The sequence below is a fragment of the Carassius gibelio genome, chromosome A9 (genome assembly GCF_023724105.1).
Source record: "Carassius gibelio isolate Cgi1373 ecotype wild population from Czech Republic chromosome A9, carGib1.2-hapl.c, whole genome shotgun sequence".
NCBI classification, from domain to species: Eukaryota; Metazoa; Chordata; class Actinopteri; order Cypriniformes; family Cyprinidae; genus Carassius; species Carassius gibelio.
Genome location: NC_068379.1, coordinates 19,277,563 through 19,303,763, shown reverse-complemented (window position 1 = coordinate 19,303,763; position 26,201 = coordinate 19,277,563). Strand labels below are relative to the sequence as shown.

General features: G+C 36.6%; 1 protein-coding gene across 1 annotated transcript in view; it reads right to left on the bottom strand.

Moving 5' to 3' along the window:
• Positions 1 to 437: 437 nt before the first annotated feature.
• Positions 438 to 26,201, bottom strand: part of LOC128019860 (RING finger protein 17) — a 28,795-nt gene continuing 3,031 nt past the window's right edge. The window contains exons 6-37 of the mRNA XM_052606160.1: positions 25,895 to 25,998; positions 25,640 to 25,808; positions 19,492 to 19,568; positions 19,275 to 19,349; positions 19,008 to 19,198; positions 16,564 to 16,668; positions 16,300 to 16,458; positions 12,829 to 13,000; positions 12,475 to 12,601; positions 12,065 to 12,231; positions 9,684 to 9,816; positions 9,438 to 9,591; positions 9,208 to 9,323; positions 8,614 to 8,728; positions 8,340 to 8,457; positions 8,017 to 8,244; positions 7,742 to 7,886; positions 7,507 to 7,619; positions 6,843 to 6,933; positions 6,630 to 6,742; positions 6,293 to 6,540; positions 5,596 to 5,759; positions 5,310 to 5,429; positions 3,724 to 3,804; positions 2,951 to 3,073; positions 2,814 to 2,870; positions 2,627 to 2,734; positions 2,114 to 2,237; positions 1,776 to 1,914; positions 1,215 to 1,401; positions 807 to 913; positions 438 to 732 (exon numbers count right to left, since the gene is read on the bottom strand). Of these exons, the coding sequence (XP_052462120.1) occupies positions 818 to 913; positions 1,215 to 1,401; positions 1,776 to 1,914; positions 2,114 to 2,237; positions 2,627 to 2,734; positions 2,814 to 2,870; positions 2,951 to 3,073; positions 3,724 to 3,804; positions 5,310 to 5,429; positions 5,596 to 5,759; positions 6,293 to 6,540; positions 6,630 to 6,742; positions 6,843 to 6,933; positions 7,507 to 7,619; positions 7,742 to 7,886; positions 8,017 to 8,244; positions 8,340 to 8,457; positions 8,614 to 8,728; positions 9,208 to 9,323; positions 9,438 to 9,591; positions 9,684 to 9,816; positions 12,065 to 12,231; positions 12,475 to 12,601; positions 12,829 to 13,000; positions 16,300 to 16,458; positions 16,564 to 16,668; positions 19,008 to 19,198; positions 19,275 to 19,349; positions 19,492 to 19,568; positions 25,640 to 25,808; positions 25,895 to 25,998 (4,119 nt within the window). The 3' untranslated portion in view covers positions 438 to 732; positions 807 to 817. The remainder of the gene's footprint in view (positions 733 to 806; positions 914 to 1,214; positions 1,402 to 1,775; positions 1,915 to 2,113; positions 2,238 to 2,626; positions 2,735 to 2,813; positions 2,871 to 2,950; positions 3,074 to 3,723; positions 3,805 to 5,309; positions 5,430 to 5,595; positions 5,760 to 6,292; positions 6,541 to 6,629; positions 6,743 to 6,842; positions 6,934 to 7,506; positions 7,620 to 7,741; positions 7,887 to 8,016; positions 8,245 to 8,339; positions 8,458 to 8,613; positions 8,729 to 9,207; positions 9,324 to 9,437; positions 9,592 to 9,683; positions 9,817 to 12,064; positions 12,232 to 12,474; positions 12,602 to 12,828; positions 13,001 to 16,299; positions 16,459 to 16,563; positions 16,669 to 19,007; positions 19,199 to 19,274; positions 19,350 to 19,491; positions 19,569 to 25,639; positions 25,809 to 25,894; positions 25,999 to 26,201) is intronic.

Sequence of the window (26,201 nt, the reverse complement as noted above, 5' to 3'; positions counted from 1 at the left end):
CCTACAGGACGTGTTAAGGTTAAAAGATGCACAGGGTCACGTCATTATGGACACCAAGGCATGAATACTGTTTTATTTTAAATGAAAGGAAAATTAACTGACTTGAATGAAGTTGAGTGAAATAATGTTTGTACTGTGTAAATGTGTAAAAAGTAATTTCTGTAAAAAATCTTTGCATGTTGTTTAACAGTTATGCATGACAAGGTAATACTTTTAAATGGTATTTTTAGAGTGATAAAAATGAGCTTGATGCCATTAGATGAGCTGTACTGTGCAGTTGATTAGACTAGCATTATTCGGAATATGGACATTTCATTCATAATGTTTAAGGTCTCTGGAAGCTTCTGGTAGTGTTCTGAAGATGAAGTGCGTCAATTGGTCAGTTTGCTATGATTGTTAGCACCCAAAATTTCAAGAAGTCAATTATGATGAGCAAGTCAGAGTTAACAAGGGTTTTACTTCAAGTTCGGCTCAACATACAGAGACATTAATAATATTAACAAAAGTTTTCTGCTAATTTGAAGCAGTTTTGAACTTGAATAAAAATACTTAACATAAAATTAGGCATAGATACAGAAACATAAAACTGGCTGAATATTTTAACTAAATGCCTGCATAAAACCAAGTACTTGAACATAAAATGAGAAAACTACACCAATGTAAAATGTTTTGCAGTCTCAAAAGCTTCTATGGAATCTGATGATCCACAGCGTCTGGCACAACCTACAGAAACTGAACAATAACATGAAAAATACACAAATGTTTAGACACACGGTTTCTTTTAATTCATTTACTTTCACACTTACCTTTTCAAGAGTTATGCATAATCAGCAAGGCCTTTCTCCACTAGGGGTGTGTGGACGAGTGTCCCTTTCGCATTGTATAGCAGCACAGTCAACTGTGGTTCGTTTGCCTGAAATTGCAGAATTGGAAACATATTTTTGACTGCTTTAAACAGGTAGAAAATAGTTTTGCAATGTTGCTGAATGTTACAGCAGTTTGGTCCACTTTACACCTGTTTATCCTGGTTAGTATATGAATGAACTATTGCATAAAAATGTGGGAAGTTAATTTCAACATTTTCACTGAGTTGTCAGATCTACTCTAACATTTAAAAGCAGTCAAGAATGCTCAGATCATTAGCAGATCGCCAAAATGAATGTTATGTCAGGTGTAAAGGAAGACACATTTCCTCAACTATGAAGGAGGCGTACAGTAAGCACTGCAGTGAGCTCTCCGTTCAACAGGTCGATCATCTCCATCATGGCCCTCATACTCCACTCAGGCCGGTAAGGTATTCTCTCCAAATCCAAACACACGTTTGCCGGTTTGAAGCCAGCTAACCTGACGTAAATTGCTGCACATGGGAAATGATGAAGAGATGCAGGGAGCTGCCGCAATCTGCAGTGAGACAAGTATATTTTTTTGGATGCGTTATTCACTTTTGAATATGGCTGAAAAACTGGTTCTTTTAATGCAGTGAACTCAACTACGTGGCCTTAAGATTCCTTGATTTAAATTAAGACGATGTTTTTAAATTAACTAAATTTAATGATGTTTTATTATGACTTGAGAACAAAAACCTCGATATATGGAACAATTTTAAGACCTTGAATTTCTTTATAAAATTTTTCTATCAGGCTCAAAAATATTTTATCGAAAATTTATATTTTGTGAAAATTATTTGAATAGCTCCCTGTAAATCACAAACACCTATAAAAATCATGACCTTGGAAGTCTAAGAAATATCATCTGAATAATCTTTACTGTCTTACTTGTGTGTTGGTAAGATGTCATCTGAACCAAAATCCACATGTCTCACAAGGAGCTTCACAGAAGGAGTCAGTTCAGAAAAACCCAGGAGCTTTGCACGATAATATTTACCATCTCTGTACTCAGCCAGACAAGGACACTCTGCAAACAAACACACATCGAAAAACATCCATCCATTCTCCAAACCATTAAGCCTCTGTAGAGGCAGAATGAGAATGAAAAACACATGGACTCAGTTTCTGAAATAAACTTGACAAAATTGGCATTTATACAAACAAAATAATACAGAAGTGTTTGCATAAACTGAAATAAACTATAATCAAATGACAAATATAAACACCGATGGGGAAGTCTGTCAGCGGGCTCAGATTTTCTATATTCTCATTCACACGCTCAAGAGCTTCCTCCAGACTTTCTTCCTGCTCCTGTCGGCACAGTGTCTTATCTATCGCACACAGGAACACCTGCAAGCATACATTAGATTCAATGAAAACAATGTACAGTAAGAGGTTGTAAAAGTGTGGACATATTTACTTTTGTATTGCAAAAGCAATCGTCAATTTCACTTGAGGAAGAAAGATTTCTACACTTGAACATGGATTCAAGTTGGTCATGCAGATTCACAGAGCGAATCAACAGAAAGCTGCTTGATTTAAAAGTGATTTCTGCCTGAGCTATACTTCATACATCTCTTCACCATTGACCAGCAAAATTTCCCCAATGTGACTGGACACATTATAGATGTGGAGACCTGGTAGAATCATGAGCAGCTTTTTTCACATTAAATGGATGGGTGATTGATTAGGCCAGATATATGCAAGAATTAATAGGTTTGACCCAACAGCTTACATACTTCATTAGGGGTGCGGATATGCTTGACCTTGGCGGGGAAATGTTTTCTTGCTTTAGGAATCTGGAGTTCTTTATAAACCCCTAAAACAGGCTGGGGCTCCTCCAATCCCTGAAAACATAACATATTGCTACTAAATTAAACCAGAATTTCAGGAACTGTATGCCATTAACCGAAATTAAGTTTCTACCTGTGTGTTTAAGTCCCAGTCATCTAAATCAGGGGCTGGAGGCTTAACCACATAATCCTGCAAATTAATACACAGTCAGTATCTCCATCTCACATAAACAAAACAAACCCCCTCTCACAAATCTCCATTGATCAGACCTCCTGGCTGCTGATGGCAGGATCAAAAGTGGCATATTGGTGGTGCACCATTATCTTGCTAAGTGCCATGCCATCCACCGTTATCTCTACCTTAACACAGCCACATGGATCCTCTGGGTGTTCCTGCAAAACAACAGGTTTACTGGGAAAGTGCTTGTCAACACATGATCGACATTTTAGAAATGAACAGAATTCTGCTGATACATGAAGTGGTGTAGATTAGGGCTGCACAATGTGTCGTTTAAGCACTGATATCGCGATGTATGAATCCACGATAGTCACATCGCAGGATGTGCAATGTAGGCTGTCGTAGTTGATCCGTTATTCATTAACTGTACGGGCCAGCTGCTCCCCGGCCCTTGACGAATGTGATTCGCGGATTAATTTCACAGCTTAACCATCATAGAGTGAAAGTATATCATTTGCATGTTTTTAAGTCCTGTCAAGTTTAACAGGAAAGAGAGAGAGAGACAGAGGGGGAGAGAGAAAGAGAGAGAGCGAGCGAGCGAGCCCCGGCCGCACACTCACCGTCTTCAAACAACACGAGCGCTGTCTTGCTCTCTCTCCCTCGAGCATATTGATCAATTGACACAATGGTGTCGATGTTTAAATCATTTAAAATGAGAATGTAAGTGTGCTCACCCCACTTTTGTTTGTAAGAAAAAATTTGATTAGATTTCATATCGCAATATATATCGCAGAAAAATAAAATATTGAAATGTAATTTTTTTTCCAATATCGTGCAGCCCTAGTGTAGATGTTAATTAATTTACCATAATGTGGACATTGACTGAACGCCCAAGCAGCAACTCCTTCATGAGCACTACAGCGTCCCACTGCCATCCCTTCCCAATCTGTAACATTTAAAAACAGAAGATTTGACAAACTATGACCACATTCAAACAACTACTTCGAGTCTGAAATAGTTTGATTCAGTACAGCTGAAATGCTCTCTCACACCCACCACAACCCTTCAAATTGCCTCCTCCAGTTACTTACATGGTATGAAAGAAACTCCACTTCTTTTGAAAATAGGCTCATTTTCCAACTCCCCTGGAGTTAAACAGTTGGGTTTTACCATTTTCAAATCCATTCAGCCAATCTCTGGGTCTGGTTGAAGATCTTTAGCTGTAGCTTAGCATAGATTATTAATTCCGATTTGACAGTTAGCATCTAACTCTTTTTAAAAAAAAAAAAAAAAAAAAATCCTATTTAATACTTGACTCTTCTGTAGTTACATCCTGTACTAAGACCAACAGAGAATGAAAAGTTGTTATTTATTAGGCCAATTTGGCTAGGAGCTATACTTACATATAATTGGGACTATTTTCAGGCCCTGCGTAATATTACTGCACCTGTTGCACCCATGGAACAGCAAATATTCCTTGATTTATTACACTGGAATGAGAGTATAGTTTCTAGCCATATCGGTATGGAAAATCAGATCTTTTCACTTTCCGTCGGTCTTAGTACACAATGTAACTACAGAAGACTCAAGTTTTAATAGGAAAAATATTGAAACTCTTTGGTCATTTGAGTGAGATGCTAACGGTCTAATCAGATTCAATGATCTATGCTAAGCTAAAAGTGCTATCGCCAGGCCCAGAGATCGGCTGAATGGATTTGAAAACGATAAAACTCAACTGTTTAACTCTAGGGTAGATGGAAAAGTAGCCTATTTTCAAAAAAAAAAAAAAAAAAAAAAAAAAGAGGAGTGTTCCTTTTAACCCCACAATTAAAGTTTTCTTTACAGTATTGCTGAAATAACAAAAAAAAAAATTATATTCCTCAATGCAAGGATTAATTTGATTAAGTGTATGGGTCATGTTTCATGACAACATAAGAAATATTTTTTATAATGCATAAATTAAACCACATCTATTTGTTGGACCATTAAGATAGTTTTGTACTGTAGTAATTTTCATGAAAATAAAGTATCTTTTTGAAAAATTACATTACATTACATATAGAAACACTTTGAGGTGAAATATGGAAATGTAAATAAAAATGTTACATTTTGGGGAAATTGTTATCCAAAATAAATACAGAAATCTTCAATCTATTAGGTAGAAAAGGTTAAGGAAAAGGTGATAAGTAAATCAAACAAAATGTAAAATATAATTTTTAAAATGAATCAAAAACAACAACAAAAAACTATTAAATATTTGTTTCTCTTATATGATGTGATGTGTAAAACTGAATCTGCTGAATGTTTTAAATTGTTGAATTATTAACTTCAAATCTCATGGGGTACTCATGGGTATTAAAAACATCTGGCTGCCAGATTACACAGGTTTACATCAATAGGTTCAAGTTCAAGTGCAAGTGATCAAGATTTAATTAGCACAGACACACATACCGGTGTGACTCCATTTATCTGACAAGGCACACAGAGCTGCGGCACATCCTCACAGAGAACAACTGGGTACACGTGACAAACCGGGATACTCTCCACAAGTCCCTGATCCACATACTGGACCTGTAAGAATTAATTCACAAACTGGTAAAAAAACGCGTTGATCTAAGGTGTTTAGCTTATTAGCATATCATAGAACATCTATTAGCCCAGCGACCAGCACATCTGTGATTATGAAATAAATTCACTTACATGTGAAAGTGATAGAATGCTGTGAAAGCACACTGACCTTTACGTGTCCTCCAATGACCTCCTGCACCTGACCTCTGTACCAGAACATGTCTGTTCCCATGACAGCACATCCCAAAACTCCTTTCCAGTTGTAGTTCTTCTGTCTTGGCAGGGTTTTAATGTGCTGTTGCAGTCGTTCCCTTAAGCGATCAAACTCGCACACTGAACATGAAATATTTGTTTTTTTTAATAATCAGCAGTCATTAATTTATGACCAGACACATAAATGACTTTTCAGAAATTTTGCAGGAGTACTGCTACTCATTCTACATTTAAAGAGGTTAGCCAATCATAATAGAAGTCATTTGAATAAGGTTAAGCACCAAAAATGGCAAGTTTAACTCAAAGGCTGAAAGAGAAAATTGTCAAAATTACAGACTGTTTTAATGCATGTACATTTTCCATAATTTCCGCGATCGATCGTTGTTTAAATAAACAAATTAATCGATTAATTGTTAACCTTAATGCTGCAAAACTTGTCTATTGCAGTGGCACGCAGTCAACAGCATGACAGGATGTGCACAAAAAAAAACAAAAAAAAAAAAACAACACTCCCCCGAATTAAAGAGGGTTTAGTATGAATAAAATGCTAGTAGTGATTATGATCATTTGATAAAATGAGTGCGCTGTATGTTTGATATGATATTTTCCATCACAGAGACCGATGATGTAATAAGAAATTTAATGGCACACACCTGCTTGGTATGTCATCGCGTAAATGACACCTTGTTCGGAGATGGCGGAGATGCTCATGAGCGTGTTGCCACAGGGAGGCAGCTCTGGAGGGAGGTATGAGTTTGTCTGCACTCTCTCTGGAGGTGGGTTGATGCGAGGAGTAGGTGTGGGTGGTGTCTGAGGTGGGCTCATGATTCTCTGCGGCTCAGGAATTTTCTTGCTCAACACACACTCCTCTGAAAAGACACTCTCGGATATGGAAGCAGTCCTAGGGACACAGATTACTTTGTATACATGGAGATCAACATTAACGGTCGTATGAATGATCAGCATGTTGAGCAGAAACATTTTTCTTACTTTCTCTCCTTTAGTGCAAGTCCTTCACTGATGAGGAAATCGGCAAAACTGACATTTTGACCAGCACGGTTCGAACAGAACACAGCCACCAGCACAGGCCTGGCAGAAGGGTCCTGAGAGGAAAAAAAAATACACACAAACTCAGAGACAGGAATTGTTTGTAATATTGTTAACTCTTCCATAGTTTTCTAACTCCTTTACATTCATTCTAACCTTTATGGTAATTACAGCCATGGCACCAGTCAAGTAGTGAGAGATAAAATCACACGCTGTCGCTGTCCATGTGGAGCCACCACCAGCTGGTCTGAGAGTTAGAGAGGAAGGCACAAGGAAGGAAGAAAACAAATATGATGAAATGACAAAAGTTCAAAAACAACTTCACATCATGTAACATTAAACAGTAATATATTACAATTATGATTGGATTAGTCTTGGGTAAAGTTGTTGTTAAATATCAGATACAGTTGTAGTCAAAGTTTACATAAACCGGTTTACAAAAAAAATAAAATAATAATAATCAAATTCTGCATGTTTTTATTCAGTACTCCCCTATATAAATCTGAGATCCATATTTTCACACTGAAGACAATTGAGGGACTCTAATACAACTAATACGAAATATGAAAAACTCACAAATGCTCCAGAATGCAACACCATACACTACGACCAGGGAGTAAATCGCTCTTATTTGGTTCAAAAATCTCTTATTTTTTTCCCCCATTTAGTACTGCCTTTCAGAAGCTTACTATGATACTTTAATGATTCATAGAAGACAAATTAAATATAGTTTATCCTATTAAAATGACTAACATTTTGCTGATATTAACTGCAACTGTATATGCACAACTGTGACTGCAAAGTGGTACACATCCATTACCTTATATCACTGAGATTACATTCGAGTAAGAAAGATCCGATTAGTTCAGGACTGAGGGGTCTGAGATTGTCCACATGGAGTTTCACTTTATTACCAAAGTCACAACGCAAAACCTATAAAAAGATAAATACACAACACACAAAATTTTTTAAATAAAATTAATACAACTCTTTACAGATTTATTTAACTATGAAACTATGAAATTTTTTAACTATGAAAGTGTGTGCATCCCTACCTCTGCAACACCATTAGTGGACACACTGCACACTTTTCCTCTTTCCCAAACCCCAGTGTTGTTGGCAGCACAGAACATCTCTGCTTCCCAGAGCATCTCCTGTGGCTCTGACTTAGAGAAGAGAGTCTTCAGCGTGTCATGAATTCTGCATGACAAAATAGCAGTGTTACGACTAAACATCATTGACTTGACCTAAATGGATGCGTCACTGAAAACGGCTTTATTTAGTATTTTGAAAAGTCTGATGTACAACATGGACTAAAGTAGTCAGGCACCTCTTCAGCTGGCTGTCAAACTGCACTAGCTGCACACAGATGTTTCCAGGAGAGGTGACGTGCGTCACACGAACTTTGATGTCTTTGAGACATGTGGGCAGAATCAGGCTGGGCTTCAGCTCTTCAGAAGCAGGAGGAGGGGGAGCAGGAACAACAGACAGAACCTCTTCTTCAAATGGAGGGTCCCATACGGTCATCTCCAAGGGTTGGGCGTCTTTAATCTGGGCCCTGATAAAGCAGAGGAAAGAAAAATAGACAGAATGAAAGAACAATTAAATATAGAAAGAAAGGTGGTCCAGATGGTCTCTTTTTTCATGACTTACCGTTGACTGGAAACAGCAAGACCATTACTGACCAGTATCTCTCCAATACTGGCTCCAGTGCAATCATCACCAACCTCATAAAGACACACAGGCACAGGTCTAGTGCTGGGCACTAACTCTGAAAAAAAAAAAAAAAACAGAATACCACATTACTCTCCAAACTATGGTCAAAAATGATTTCACAATGCACACATTATTATGGACAATAGATAGTTGTTTAAAAGCAATGATATATTTAAAACACATGTACTTACGCATGTAGGTGTAAACTTACTTTTTGCTACAACAGTGATAAGCTTACGCTCCACGAGTTCCTTAAACATAGCAGAGGCTTCATCACTCCACGTTTCCTGCAGACTGACCACATCATTCAGACTGCACCACAAGGCCTGAAACAAGTGGACAGACAGGCTTCTTTAAGTTTGTTGTCTCATGCAGATGATTCCGCTGTGCTTGAAACACCTTCTTTGACAGACTTTCCACAGTATCATAATTTTCACAGCGGTACAGTACTGGTTACACTGCTGGTGGGATGCTATGTGGTGCAAGGAAGTTTGATTAAACATGTTTTAAGATCAACCTGTGTAGGGTGTATGTATATGTTTATATGTTACTTTTTGTAACAAGTTCTTTGTTCTGTATGTTTGGAAAAAATGGAGGAAAAATGTTAAAGATCAAGGGATGGTGCATATGTCTTCTTGAAATCTTGCTATGTACTGGCAAGTATTCATTAAGACCAATCTGTTATTGATGTAGAAACTGTTGTCAAGTAAGTTTCATATATATTGTTTCCCCCTTTAAACCAATATTTTTTGTCACTTATAACCAAATTACACTATCACAGTATACAAGCAATCCTAAATCTTACCATTTCTGGCAAAGCAAAGAACTCATCTTTTATCTGTCTCAGATCTTTCACAGAAAGAGTCTTTCTGTAGCCAAAGTCCACATACCGAACCTCAACCATCCGACCACCAGGAAAACCTGAAAGATAAACACAGGCAATCCCTTTAACCTTTATACACAGTATCAAAGCAACACTGGCTTTCTTTTAGTGCATGTTAATATATTTGATGTTCTGTACACACATCAACGCACCTATGACTTGAACCCTGCACCATTCTTGGTCATAGCGAGCGATACAGGCCTGTGAGAGAGAAGGGCAGTAGATCTGGAACTCACTGCTTGCATTGGGACGACTGTAACAGTCCTGAAGCTTCGAGTGCAACAGCAAATACTCCATGTTTTCAACCTGTATTCACCGAGGATGTGTAAATTTTATTTTCAGTTAATTATTTAACTTAATTTAATTTAGACTTTATAACAAATGTGTTTTATACTCACTAGTTGTACATAGAAGTCGGATGGTGTGTTCACATGAGAAACCACAGCGTTGGCCTCAACATTGAGTGCAGGGCTAACTGATGGGTAGAAGAGTAGGGATGTACTGCGAGGGGCGACTATAGGAGAACTGAATCTGTTTAGAAGTTACATAGCAAGATTGTTAATATTAATAATAACATCAAAATAACAATAAAAAAAAGAGGCAATATTCTAAATTGCCATAACTAGGGCTACAGCCAATAACAGATGTTTGATGAGCATGTGGACGCAATGGCCAATTAGGGGCAAGTTAGTTAGTCGAACTTACCAGAGTTGCCACAGTTTAGCCATAACAGAAGTATAAACGCAATGTAAATAAGAGATTCATTGTGCAGTATAAACAGATTATTATTTTTTTTTTTTACATAACGGGAGTTTTCAGTCAGTCAGTGCTGTGACTGAACTGATATCAGCTACATTTATTAGAAGTGTCAAAGCTCACTTTGTGCATAACCAATTCATAATTTGAATAAAAGTTTTTTTTTTTTTCATGCTAACTACACACTGGAAAGTTTCAGGAGTGACAACTGTATTAAAATGTGGGACTGAGTATGAAGTTGCAATGTTCTGATAACCATAAAAATGGACAAGATAGAACTGCGCAAGTCCAACAGACCAGACACGTGTTCTATTACCTGTAACATGTTTCTTTGTCATTTTAATACTTTCATTTGATTTTTTTAAATACAAAAGAAGTTTTTCCACCATCAGGCCGAACTGTTCACATTTCCTATCAATTCAATACCCTGCTGATCCCAGATATGGTTTTCACTGCTGGGCTGATAACATATTCAATATAACAATATTCGGCTGGCGGATCAACATTCACCAGACGATCGTTATCACTAGCACCTTTAGTTAGTTCCTGTTCCTCAAGTGGTAGAGCATTGCATTAGCAGCACAAGGTTGTGGGTTCGGTTCATGTTAGGTAAAAAAAAAAAAGGTTAGTCTGAATGCACTGTAAGTCGCTTTGGAAAAAAGCGTCTGCTAAATGCATAAATGTAAATGTTCACAAAATAAATCTGTCAGTGACTGAGTGATTGACAGCTAATATTAATCAATCTAAAATCTGAATCTTTACATTCTGTAATACAATTTAATTGGTTATTTAGCCTAACGTTTCATAGAGCAGCAGACATGTCGCTCGACAAATTATATGCACTCGAACAAATGCTCCCAAATATATTTTGAAATAGCACAGATTAAATTTTCGGGAACCTATTCGACCAAAATGGTCACAATTTCACTGTGATCACAGGGTCGGTAGATTTGTTAGCGCCGGACCACGAATTTAACCACCAGTAACTCCCGAACCCCATCGACATGGTGGTCTCATTTGAAAGAGGACCTCTATACATACACTAAGATTGTGTTCCAGAGGGTTCAAGGAGCTGAAGGGATCCCCCGAATTTGGTGCGGATTCTCCATGCCGTTATGGAGATATGGCTATTCAAAGTTTTAATAGTTTTCCATAGACTATTTCCACTCCCTTTTGCAGCCAGCCTCCAGCGGCCGGTTGATGAATTACAGTTTTAGTTACTTCCTTGTTGGCTTCACGAGAGAGAGCAGGAGGTTGCTGCTCAGTTTAAATAGAAAGGTAAGCAAATATATATTATCTATTGTACAAGTAAGAGTCACATACAGGTGATTTTAATAGATAAGAATGCAGTTACTCCTGAACATGATCTGTGAAAATGACACCTCCGTCATCAAGCTACTTCTCTGTTGTTCGGAAAATGTGAACTCTAGTGGCAAAAACTTACATATTGTGCCTTCAAAGGGATAGTTCACCTAAAAATCCTCTTGACTGTCATCATTTATTATATTAGAAGATATTTCTAAACTATGTTAGGTAACTAAACTCCTTTGGTTACCACTGACTGTATAAACAAAATTTATGAGGCATTTCTCAAATGATCTTTTATGTTCGATAGATTATGTTAGTCATTTTTAGCCTTAAAGTTTGTGCAATAAATGGTATGTTGCTCAAATAAAATACGCCTTTCTAAAGCGGTCTAAAATTACTTTCTTTTTGTAACTTTATCTCTTGGGTGTAAATTCCCAGCCAAAATGTGTGATTAATTGATGATGAATTAATCAACACATCATGTAATTAAATTATCTATAGTTGTTGCTTGACAGTCCTAACTAATATACAAACGCTTAACCTGTGCTTCCTAGATCGTTTATCCTTGAAGTTATTTGTGGCAAACAATAAAAAAGGGGCCTTTTTATCCAGCATACTCCAGGCCATTTGTGGCATTTATTTCTACAAATTTTGTTAATCATGCTCTACCATTTAGTCTCAAAATCCTCTCAAGTTAAAGGTAACCATTACAGACCTGGCCAGCTCCATGAACACCAGGTGCTCCCGCAGAGACACCATTGATGTTTTCTTCAGATCCACTAAGAGTACGTCTCCGTCCTCACCGAACACCAGCATCTCCACAGCCTCAGATCCCAACAGGTTCCTCATCTCGTCACTTGCCTCTAAACTCCACCCTATCACCTGATAAAAAAAAACAACAACTCAACACTTTCCATGTTTTCCCAGTTACAGATTCTTCATATTCTCTTATAACATCCATGAATACAAAACTATATTAGAAAGTTATTTTGCACCACATGATGGAAGTCATATGCCAGAATATTTATTTTGTATAAATACAGAACATTTAACATGTATTTAAGTGCACTTAAGAGCTGAAAAACTAAGAGAGTGAATACGGACCAAATACATTTCGATTTATACCTGGTCCGCAGGAATAATATCTTTAAGGGAACATTTGATGGCCAGAGGAGCCCAGCCATTCATTTCAGCCAGAGTAGAAGCATCAGGTCTCCGTAGACACTCATTCAACACGCTTAAACCTCCATCACTGACATACACAAAGGGAAAACATGCACAAAGTGAATGAGTGAATTTGCAGTCTGATGCAATGGGTAGATTTACTTAAAATAGATGAACATGCAAAAAATAAATAAATAATAATAAAAAAAAAAAAGATACACACAACTAACAAACAAATAAAGAGAGCATATTTACCTTTAAGCATTACAAACTATTTTTAAGTGTTTATACACGTAGATACCATTTATTTCTTACCTTGGGACTGAAATGCCCTTGGAAAAGCCATAGTCCTGGAAATAAACAGACAGACGGGAGACTTCTGATGCAAGGCATTTGGTCACACTCTGGAAACACTCTTTCTGAAAGAGCTCAGTCACTGTGACCCTACACCACATATCCTCCTTCCAACAGATAAAGAGCATAGAGCCTGTGCACACAGATAGACACAATCAGAACAACACAACTTTTTATATAGTGATAGTCTTCAGAAAGCATTGTCAGTAGGTGTAATTGTAATTGTGCTAATTTACTTTATTTGATACCTAATATATTACATTACTGAATTTTTTTGTTTGTTTTATGTTTGCCTGGTGAGCATAGAAAAAAAATGAAAAATCTTAGTACATAAAAAAATAAATGCTGATTAGAGATAAAATCTCATTGTCAAATAAAAGAGGCCATCATTAATTCACCCAAAAATGAAAATGATGTCATTAATCACTCAGCCACATTTTTAGGCATTAAATAAATTATATTTAATATTTAATCCTTGTCTCGTATATAAGTGCATTGTTTTTTTTTATTATTATTATTATTATTATTATTAACGGTATTGGAACTGATACCGTTGCTATTTTTAGATCCCGCGGTATACCATATTACCATATTACCGCCCAAGCCTACTGTCCATGTCCAGAAAGGTAAGAAAAACATCTTCAAAGTAGTCCAGGTGACATTAGAGGGTTAGTTAGAATTTTTTGAAGCATCGAAAATACATTTTGGTCCAAAATTAGCAAAAACTCTGACTTTACTCAGCATTGTCTTCCCTTCCGGGTCTGTTGTGAGAGAGAGTTCAAAACACAACAGTTTAGTGATATCCGGTTCACGAACGAATCATTCGATGTAACCGGATCTTCTTGAACCAGTTCACCAAATCAAACTGAATAGTTTGAAATGGTTTGCGTCTCCAATAAGCATTAATCTATAAATGACTTAAGCTGTTAGTGTCGCTGACACTCCCTCTGAGTTCAAACAAACCAATATCCCGGAGTAATTCATTTACTCAAACAGTACACTGACTGAACTGCTGTGAAGAGAGAACTGAAGAAGAACTCCGAGCCGAGCCAGATAACAAACAAAACATTGACTCATTCACGAGTCAAGAACAGTTTCTGTCAGATGCGTCCGATTCGAGAACCGAGGAGCTGATGATGCTGCGCATGTGTGATTCCGCGTGAAGCAGACCGACACAGAGAGCGTCTGAACCGAACTGATTATTTTGGTGACTGATTCTGAGCTAGTTTTATGAGTGCGGGTAAACCGAAGGCTGGAATCAAGGGCAATCATCACAAATGACATCATTAAGTCGAGTGCAAAAGAACCGGTGAACTGTTTTCTTCAACCGGTTTATTGAATCGAACTGTCCGAAAGACCTACTGGTGATCCGAAAATCAATGCAACCGGTTCTTGACTCATGAACGAGTCATGAACGAGAAAATGCTGAATAAAGTAATAGTTTTTGCAATTTTTGGACCAAAATGTATTTTCGATGCTTCAAAAAATTCTTACTGACCCTCTGATGTCACATGGTCTACTTTGATAATGTTCTTCTTACCTTTCTGGACATGGACAGTATACCGTACACACAGTTTCAATAGAGGGACTGAGAGCTCTCGGACTAGGGATGTCAACGATTAATCGATGATCGATTAATTGTCGATAAGAGATGCAATCGATTAAGGCTATCGATGGTCGGTTAACCGATTCAATGTTGGGCTGCGTGCGGCTCATGCGCACTCAACACGTGCGAGCGGCTGTGAGTGACGGTGACGATATATAAAAGCATCATCATTCATTCACAATGTACAAATTAAGCTTTTAATGTGATTTAAACTTTAAAGTACATTAAAATAGAAACAACATAAAAGTTCTTCAACATTAAATGCAATAGAAATGTAGTTACTAATCATTTCATCAGATAACTGTTTTATATCGTGCGCTTTGCAGGGCTGCGGGACACAGTGACAGGACAGGTAGTCTATTCATTCCTACAACTTGTTAATTCATTCCTACGAATTATTAATGTGGCAATTGTCCATGTTTCATTAATTTTGTTCCCTAAATAACCCATGATTTAAGTGAAATAAGGGAACAAATTAATAAATCGAACGAATTCTTAATTCATGAAATCTTTAATTTCCCTTCCCATGTTTACCACAGTAAGAGATGCGAAAACAGTTATTAAAAGCGAAAGATAATAAAATAAACCTGGGAAATTAGAGGGTTAGACTATGAAGATTTAGGAAAAGAAACAATGCCTAAATATACTGAATTTGTGGAAATTCGTGACCAACCGGCAAACCAGAACAAAGCCGCGTAAATGAAGACTATGGGGTCCATAAGCATGGTCGCGATGTAACATTTTCCAGTTAACCTATTATTCCTCTAATAAACAAAGCTTTTATACCACACTTGTCATAATCAGATTTTATCATTTCTAAATAAATAATTGCTGGATTCAAAACAGCGATTAATAGGCGCTGTGACCGACACATTCCTGGAGCATTCAGTTTAAATAGACCGTAGTATACCGGTCCTCTCTGCTGTTCCAAGGACGTTTTTGCTCATATGAAGAGGATCATCTTTTCCGTCTATATGCGAATGCGTGTTAAGTACAAGCCTAGTATATGGAAACATTTCGATTTGTGCCGAATGAGACATGAGCAATAACCTCCAAATAAATCTAGCCAAAGCCCCGCTCGCTCATCCTCGTCTGCACGCATGCACTGTCACGATCTAATGCGCTGTATGCCGGATTTTTAAAAATCTGACATTTTCTAGGACAGAATCCAGCAGGATCAAATTAATGTGAGCAACTGTGTTTTGGTGCAGCAGCGCCGATGTAGTTCACTTAATGTGCAGCGCAGTCACACGCGCTCCACATTTCGGATAATTTTATACAATAATGTCAGTTGAAAACATTGCAATTGTGCTTTAAAATACAACAACGAGCACCACAAAACCATTTAAAGATGCGCGTTCAGCGTTCTCCATGCGGGATTGGAAACTGTCAACAAAGTAAAATGACCTCAAAAGTATGGCGCGCTCTCTTCATTTTATCAAATGATCATAATCGCATCTATTCATTTTATAATCCTGCTACTAGCATTTTATTCAGATTAAAACCTCTTTAATTCAAGTGAGAAAGCGTTTTGTGTGTGTGTGTGGCTTTTGCACATCCTGTCATACCGCTGACTGTGTGCCTGCAATAGACGCATTTTGCAGTATTATGGTTAACGATTAATCGATTAATTGATCGTTAATTTAAACGACGATCGATCATGGAAATAATCGAAATTTGACATCCCTATCTCGGACTAAATCTAAAATATCTTAAACTGTTTTCTGAAGATGAACGGAGGTAATTCGGGTTTGGAACGAAATGAGGGTGAGTCATTAATGACAATTTTGATTTTTGGGTGAACTAACCCTTTAATGTGCACATACCTGTCTTGATTTCATCACTGAACGTGAAGAGGCTACTCTCTCCTGAGCAAATTTTGTTGACCTTTTGGGTCAACCTTTGGCCAGACTTCTGTTCCATCATATAGCGTACGTAGAACTGTCCAGGATTCACAATGTGAGTCACTGTTACATAGTTCACCACTAAAACAAACAAAAAAAAAAAAACACTGAGTTGACACAAAGTGCACTTAAACAAGGGAGCGGTCTTATTAATTTAGGTGATTAATCAACAAATGAGCCACATACATTTAGGCTGTAGAGTTAAGGGCCTTTCAAAATGCTGTCTGCGATGTCTTCTATGTGATTTGAGCCTTTCATTGTGCCTTGGTTCAGGTCCTGGGGAACGATGAGCTAAACACATGAGCACAGCATATTAAACATGGACATAATATGAAAACTTATCAATAAGACAAGGTCATTTGTTGGGAGTATTTATGGGACAAAAAAAAAAAAAAAAAAGTGTTGAAATTGTTAAAGCATTTTATGCAGAACTGTATGTCATCTTACATTGTATACAGCAGTCTAGTGATCAATAAGATGCCGGATGATGGTTTACTGCATGAAATAGTACCTTCTAGACCATGGGTGTACAAACTAGATCCTGGAGGGCCAATGTCCTGCAGGGCTAAGCTAAAATTTGCCTCAACACAGCTGCCTAGAAGTTTCTTATATGCCTAGTAAGAATCTGATAAACTGGTTCAGGTGTATTTACTTGGGGTAGGAGCTGAACGCTGCAGGACGGGGCACCCCAGGACTGAGTTTGTGAAACTTGCGTATTAAATTCAATGCACACAGACTGAAGTAGTTTAAGTCTTCGGTTCTTTTAATTGTGATGATTTTGGCTCAAATTTTACAAAAAAACACCAATTCTCAACCATCTCAATAAATTAGAACACTTCATAAGACCAATCAAAACATTTTTTTTGTGAATTGTTAGCCTTCTCGAAAGTATGTTCATTTACTGTACATGCACTCAATACTTGGTAAGGGCTCCTTTTGCTCTAATTACTGTCTCAATTCGGCGTGGCATGGAGATGATCAGTTTGTGGCAGTACTAATGTGGTATGAAGCCCATGTTTCTTTGACCGGGGCCTTCAGCTCATCTGCATTTTTTGCTCTCTTGTTTCTCATCGTCCTCTTGACAATACCCTGATTCTCTATGGGGTTCAGATCTGGTGAGTTTGCTGGCCAGTCAAGCACAACCAACACCATGGTCATTTAACCAATTTTTGGTTCTTTTGGCAGTGTGTGTATTTCCTGCTGCAAAATGAAAACCGTGTCTTCAAAAAGCTAATCAGCAGAAGGAAGCATGAAGTGCTCCAAGATTTCTTGGTTAACGGGTGCAGTGACTTTGGTTTTCAAAAAAACACAACAGACCAACACCAGCAGATGACATTGCACCACAAATCATCACAGACTGTGGAAACTTAACACTGGACTTCAAGCAACTTGGGCTATGAGCTTCTCCACCCTTTCCTCCAGACTCTAGGACCTTGATTTCATGAGGACTTTGGATCACTGGGAAACAGTCCAGTTCTCCTTAGCCCAGGTAAGATGCCTCTGATGTTGTCTATGGTTCAGGAGTGGCTTAACAAGAGGAATACGACAACTGTAGCCAAATTCCTTGACACGTCTCTGTGTGGTGACTCTTGACGCCCTGACCCCAGCCTCAGTCCATTCTTTGTGAAGTTCACTCAAAATCTTGAATTGATTTTGGTCTACAATCCTCATACGGCTGCGGTTCTCTCAGTTGGTTTTGCATATTTTTCTTCCACACTTTTTCCTTCCACTCAACTTTCTGTTAACATGCTTGGATCCAACATCTGTGAACAGCCAGCTTCTTTGACAATGAATGTTTGTTGCTACCCTCCTTGTGAAGGGTGTCATTGACTGTCTTCTTGACAACTGTCAGAATATGTCTTCCCCATGATTGTTTAGCCTAGTGAACCAACCTGAGAGACCATTTTGAAGGCTCAGGAAACCTTTGCAGGTGTTTTGAGTTGATTAGCTGATTGGCATGTCACCATATTCTAATTGGTTGAGAAAGTGAGTTGGTGTTTTTTTTTTGTTTTTTTAAATGTGAGCCAAATTATCAAAATTAAAAGAACTAAAAGACTTGAACTACTTCAGTCGGTGTCCATTGAATTTATTTAATACACGAGTTTCACAATTTAAGTCGAATTACTGAAATAAATTAACTTTTCCATGAAATTCTAATTTATAGAGATGCACTTGTATGTGCTTCTGGATATTTAATGCACAGAGTAACTTGCCACCATCTAATCGTGGCATTAGTTTCATATTGAGAGTATAATAAAAAATAAAAAAAATGTATATAAATCAACATTAATTTTACAAATAGTAATAATAATAAGAATAAGAAGAAGTAGAAGAATAAAAATACTACTACTACTACTACTACTATTAATAATAATAATATAAATTTATTAGCATTATTTATGCAATGTTGAATCAAAATATTTCTTCCTATATATTTTTTCTGTAATGTCAATTCAATGCTTTTCTCATTTAATAAAGACTCTGGCTGGTGTTTTGATCAATTAACTGGCAAATCATGTAATTATTTAGATAAAAAAAAAAAGTTGCATGAGAACCCTAATAAAAACATTAAACGGTCACAATCAGTCACTCATTCACATCAATATATTTATCCAACCCTGCATACACACCTATTTCCACTATCTCTGAAGAAGTGTCTGTATCTTCCATTATTTCCTCCATGAAACTTTGCCTGCGTGTGCTTTTCTTTTTGGGAATGGGGTCTGCCTTTGCTGGAACAGACTGATCGGAGCTGTCCCAGACCTCCACGCCACTCTTCAAAACGTGTTGCAAAGGCTCTACTGTAACTTCTTCCAAAAAACTGTCATGATCATAAAATGGACAAAAATCTGATCACAAGGTTTCAATTAAATGAAGAACATTCTATAAACACTTACCAGTCATCACCGTTATCTGTGATTTTAAGACAGTTTCTCAAACTGTCAACAAGACTGTCCATCTGAAGACTGCACCTAAATATAAAAACAAAACAAAATGAAGGATTACAATTTAGTATGCATGCAAAAATAACTGAGCTGTGTGCACCCATTCTTGTGACTATATTAACTGCATTAATTGCAGCTCTTGTATTATTTGTGTACAATGGTCCCCTACCTGAGTCCTGAACGCAATGACATAGAGCTCATGTCATATGACTCAACATCCACTGGAATGCGTAACGTCTCCAAAATCTGAAAACAATTAAAACAAAGCAAATCATATAAATCAAGTTATCTTAATAAACTGAATCATTTTCATGTTGTCTGACTATTTAACATTGAACAAAACACTGTGTGGCGTCTGGTAGGGATGCCATAATTCTCAATATAATATTAAACCATTCGGTAAAATGTCCACAGTTCAAACCTGTGAATTGCGGTTGTTGTTTTTTTTTGGCGTTTAAATAATTTCTGTTTGATCTTTTTCTCAGAATTGGCTCTGTTTGTGTGACCACGCTTTTTTTATCTTTATTTTATCTTATTTTTAATGAATGAGCTGGCATGAACTTGAGTGTGTGAGGTAATGTCAGCAATCTCCATTTAGCCTATTTAGCTGCTGGATGTTGCAAACTAGTATTTGTATTCAAATTATTTAAAAAGTAATAATGTACTAATAAACACCAATTTGTACTACATACATAGAGAAAAAAAAAAAGAAAAAATTTTGATTGCTCCAAAATCTCCTGGTAGATGGCTACATTGACTGTGGACAATGGAGCAACACCAGCAGACGTCACGGCACCCAAATCATCTCGGTCTTCAGAAACTTCACACTGGACTTAATGCAGCTTGGATTCTGTGCCTCTCCAGACCTTGATTTCCAAACAAAAAGCTAAACTTACTTTCATCTGAAAAGACGACTGTGGACCACTGAGCAACAGTCCAGGTCCTTTTCTCCTCAACCCAGGTGAAATGCTTCTGACATTTTTTCTGGCTCAGGAGAGGCTTGGTTCTAGGAATGTGACAGCTGTGGCCCTCTTCCTGAAGACGTCTTGAGTGTGATGACTCTTGATGCGCTGACTCTGGCTTCAGTTCACTCCTTGTGAAGCTCTCCAAAGTTTTTGAATTGGCTTTTCCTGACAATCTTCCCAAGGCTGTGATAATTGCTGTTGCTTGTGCACCTTTTCCTACCACACTTTTTCCTTCAAGTCAAATTTCTATTAACCCCTTTGCGTGCAAACATCGCTGACGGCCCCAGTTTATTATTGTTTCACTTTCACAGCACATTAAACATCACTCTCTCACTTGATCTGGACAAACTGTGCATCAATGGAAAGTTTAAAGACTCAAGCTTCGATATTTGACCAATATTTTGATAAAACATTATTGCAGTGACAGATATTTAGTGATTTATGTCAGGGGTGCAAAATAATAAATCCGTATTATGCCACATTTTGAATAGAAATTCACAACTCACTCATATTCAATCACGTCAAGAGCGGTTTATTTGTGTTCACATAGACTCATTGAACAGCGTCAATAAGGATTTATAGACAAAAGATGCATATCTGCGGAGATATATGGATATATTTACTGATGTTTACTTCATATTTCTTCAGACAGAATCGTCATTTCTATTCATTTTCCACGGATTTACGCGATCAGATGATAAACAGCCTCTCCCAGCGATCTGTGTGTGCGTGCAGTAGTCACAGCTCGTGCGGTGTGTGACTCAGACTCTGATTGGGTCTTTCAAACGTCCATCTTAGAGTTTCATATCTGGACACCGCCCCATCGTGTCACATGCTTCCTGCACACTTCCTGGTAGTTATCTGGCCAAAACAACACTGAAACACCTCTGTACACACAAAATATCCGAATAATAAACCCGCGATTACGATAGTAAAGCTTGGTATGAGAATTTCTTGAGATCTGGGGCGTTTTTATAAAAAAAATCGAAAATGTACATCGGAAATGCTAACTTGTGCAGCGATGAAAAAGGCTACAAATAACATATTTTTACAACAGTAAACGACCAAATTCCACCCCTGATCGCTAAAGGAAGTTATTATAAACACTCGATCGGGGTTTAAAGTGAGTTTTAAGTAAAAGTGTACTAATAATTTCATAAATTGTCAGATGTAGCTTGATGCTAACGTTAGCACCAATGCTACTAATAGCAGGTGCTTTTCTTCTTCATAATGCATTTTTGTCTCAATAATTCACGTAAGGTCGTAAGAAAATGTTTTGTTGTATTTTTATAGTAAGACTTTTGATAAATAAGGGCTAAATGCAAAGAGAGACTGAAGTGAGATCGCTGCTTTGTTGCTTTGTAAAGCCTGAAAAACCACAATCAAGGCTAATAAAGGTGGAATAAAAACAAAAGAATAATGATAAAAGAATAATGCGGATAATGTGTCATACTTGGCGGAGGTGTGAAAGACTCGTTTGGTGAGAACAATACAATCATGAAACGGGCAGTTTTCACAGCCAAACACACATATAAAACACACATCAGTGTTTACATGTGAGATCTTACAGAGATGACAAGGGCCATAAATCAATCTGATTAGCCTTCTCTAAAAACACACATGACATGGCCTTAGAAAATATTTCATAAAATTCACAGTTTTACAGATTCGATTATGAAATTTTTTATGAAGTCTTGGAAGACTTGTGGCCTTAGCTACACTGTGTTTTCAAACTCATTTCCTACATCAACATTTTTTTAAATACATTTAAAACATATGTTTTTAATATTTTTATTTTTGTTTTTATGTTTGAGCTTATATATCTCTATTATCATAACAGTCCTGAGTGATTCTGATTCCTGAACAGTAAACTTTAAAGTGTCAGCTTTGTGAACATATGTTGAATATGTATCTAGTCAGAAAGAATCATGAGCAGAAACCTTTTTATTTTGGGTATGTAATTTCGGTCTCCATGCCAAAAAAGGGGGGTTACTAGTAAGGGGTTAATATATTTTGATACAACACTCTGTAAACAGCCAGCCCTTTCAGCAATGACCTTCTGTGGCTTACCCTCCTTGTGGAGGGTGCTGATGATTGTCTTGTGGACAACTGTCTAGTCAGATGTCTTTCCCATAATTGTGGTTGCGTGTTCTAAACTAGCCCAAGAGGTACCCTGTATTTATACTCAAAACTAATCAAGCTCAAAATGGAATATATATATATATATATATATATATATATATATATATATATATATATATAATTTTATGTTATTTAAAAAAAAAATTTCATAAACTGTAACCATCAGAATTATATATTAAAAAAAAAATCCTGTTCAAATTATTTCAGTTTGTGTGCAATGAATCTAGAATATAAGAAAGTTTGCTTTTTTTTTTTTTTAAATTACAAAAAAAAAAAAACTTTTCCATGATATTCTATTTTTGTTTCAGATGCACCTGTAGTCAAGTAAATGTTTAATCAAATAGTTGAACACTGACCAAAGCTATCTTATGCGGACATTAAATACAGGGTAAACGTAATTAAGCTCACCAAAATCTACAGAGAAATTTTTAGTGCACAAGATATATTGGTTTCAGTACAAAAAGTTAAAATATTAAATCTCTCACAAAAAATATAACATTTTATTTAAATGACAAAATCATTTAAATTAAGATATACATCATTAAATAAAACAATTCTGGCTGTGCTTAATGGGTCGTTAATGGGCCTTGGCCCTGCACCTCTCCACTGGGCATCTGGCAGTGGTGCAACCTGCATCGACTCGCTCCTGGCTCAACATTTAAAACGAATGTAAATTCAGTCTAACTGCTTACTAATATCACGTGAATTAAATTAATCATTCAGCACATTTTCCACCTGTTCTTAAAATCCCACATACAATGTAACATATTACAATACATTAATAATTGACTAAATAAATACAGTTCTTTATAAAAAGAATATATATAGATTTCCAGTGAAATTCAGTAATTAAGTTAACGCTGTAAAAATAGTTATACCATTATAATCCTGCCTGCCAAAAAATTAAAATAAATAAATATAGAACTCCTCCCAAAACAACTGAAAATCAAATGTATTTCAGGGTTATAATGGGAATTGCATTGGTTTTAATGTAAACTATAATGGTGTCTATTTGATGGATTCTATTGGTGGGATGTAATATGGCAGATGGCAACCAACAGAACAACAGCATTTTCTTTTGGAATAATACCTAAAACAAAAATGAATTATGTAATGTTTTGATTGAAACTGTAGAAATTTTTTTTTCTTTTTTTCAGCAGGGTAGTGATACTCGTACTGTGTTGCATATTATTGACAATATTGAGCTGAAGCTTGACTTTGCAAATTTTAAATGGAAAATTAAATTGCAATATATGTCATATCTGTCAAGAAAAATCGCAATTAGATATTTTCCCAAAATCGCACTAAACATCAAGAAGGGTAATATTTTTTTTTTCTTTTTTCATAATCTGATCTCAAAAATGGAAGTGTGCTTAATGGGTACATTTACACTAATTAACAAATGGCATTCCTTCAATACTTTGCATCAGCAATTTTCTCATGAATCAACTTAAGAATACAGGAGAGCTCCACACAGAGTCACTAGAGGGCACCTCTAAATCAAGCAAAAATTAAAGCAAGCAATCATTAATCCACATGTAATAAGTGTCATTATGAATGCAGAATTTGCAGTTTTAGTACAAGCAGACACTTTATTCCAACGTTACTTCTAAACAAGTAAAATATTTGTAGTATTTTAAGCCTTTAAATCTTGGTCTTAAAAATAATTTAATTTTGTGATTTCAACCGTCCTGACTGAGGACTGTTAGATGACAAAGACGGTGCGCCCAATGCGCAATCCCGTCCACACACAATTCAAACAAGATGTTGACGATGAGAGACGCGAGAGATTCCAACAAACGTAATACCATCAAACAAACAAAAAAGAAAAACAACTTTGGATCAACACAAATCACATGGGTCATCCCTCAAAATGTTCTTATTAGCAACGTCATATGACAATCCTGGTCTTTCCATCCCCAAATTTAACCTGTTAGCCTGAACCAGTGGAAAATAGTTTATTTGAATTTTGGCGCTCTCTCTTGACGCGCTCTGATACACCTGTCAGCTGATGGAGGCGGAACGTATAGCGATTGCCTTTTTCTTTATTTGTTTTATTTTTCAACAGTTTAAATATATGTGAGAGTGTGTTTCCTGTTTAATGTGAATGTATCTGCATGATTAACATCTATTTGAGTGCCAATCGGCTCGCTATTACTGTGTATTTATAGCTCTCACGGCTACAGATGATAACTGCTGCATTTCTAGCAATCTCAGGATGTTCTGTAATTGGCATACAAAGTTAAATGATTTTTATGAAAAATTGATAGCCTGAATGCACTGTAAGTCGCTTTGGATAAAAGCGTCTGCTAAATGCATAAATTTAATTTAAACTTATTTTTTAATGTAATTTATCTTTAAAAAAAATTTTTTTTTTCTAGTGCTCATATAATCACTTATATAATTTTTAAGTTTGTCTAATCTTTTATAATTGAAAAAAAAAAAAAAATCTATTCATGATATCTTCTTCAGATTTGAAATAGAAACTCATGAGACATGTGACTTTCAACCCATTAATTTTCTAGATTGCTCCAGGACTGATTTCATGTATGTTTATATCAACAACAAAAAAAAATCACTGTGGTAAAATTTTTTTTAAGGCATTTCAGTGTCTGTAACTTTTAATATTTTTTTGAGGATTATCAAATCTGGTTGAGAAAAAGTAAAGCCCAAAGGGTCTTCTTTCCAAAGACAACAAAATTATGTGTGTGACAAACATAAGTAAGGAACCGCTACAATTTTAAGTTAAGTAGGGAACCTCTGAATCTCATAATCGGGGGTGCTGACTAACAGGTTAAGACCTCCTGAAATCATTTTGAAGACATTATTGTACAATTTAAGACTTTTTATGGCCTTAAATTTAATACAACTAAACTGAAGTCTTTAAGGACCTGTGGGATCCCTGTAATATCGGCATTGGCTAGGGAAAAATACATATCGGGCGACCGCTAGTGTTTATAGTGCTTCATAATGGACAATCCATCCTATTTTGGGTAAAAATATGACAAATAATACAGCTCTCAAAATAAATTTTAAGTAGAAATATGATAATCCATATCTTTCTCCAGTGTACAGAAGTGTACAGGAGTTTTTTCTATTGCCATTTGTTTTAAAAACTGAATTTAAAATAGCAGAATCACTCTGATGTGCCAAGTACTGAACCGTGGGCTAACTGGATTGTTGCATCCCTAGCGTCTAGAACAGCATTACCTTGTCTAGGTTGCAATAGGTCTCCAGAGAAGGAACCTGACGGACATGTCGAGCTTTCTGGATGGCTGTTTGCAGCTCCTTTATCCTCTCTTCTATCCGCTTACATTCCTTCTGACCATCCGAGAAGAGAAGATCCACATCACTCAATTTTGACATCAACATACTCCGCCTACAAATTTCACAACAAGAAACATTAATCAAAACACAACAGAATGTTCCAACTCTAAAAGTTCTCAAAAGATTCTGTCCACGTACCTTTTCAGCAAAATGATCTTAGATTTGTCCACAGCCTCATCAATTTCTCTGATTATTCGAGTTCTCTCCTCCCTCAGTTGAGCACGAATCCCACCGGAAAGAGTCTTGAAATTTAAATTAGAAATTTGTCAGTTTTTATATAAACAATTTCTCTGCAGTTTGCACATCATTTTTCTGAACATGTCCTTGTAAATTTTCATTAAAAAAAAACAACGATGTTTCCTCACAACATATCTTCTAACAAAAATTCTACCCAGCAAATTGACTGTTGCACAGGCAACTGATTTCTACATAACACAAATTTCTA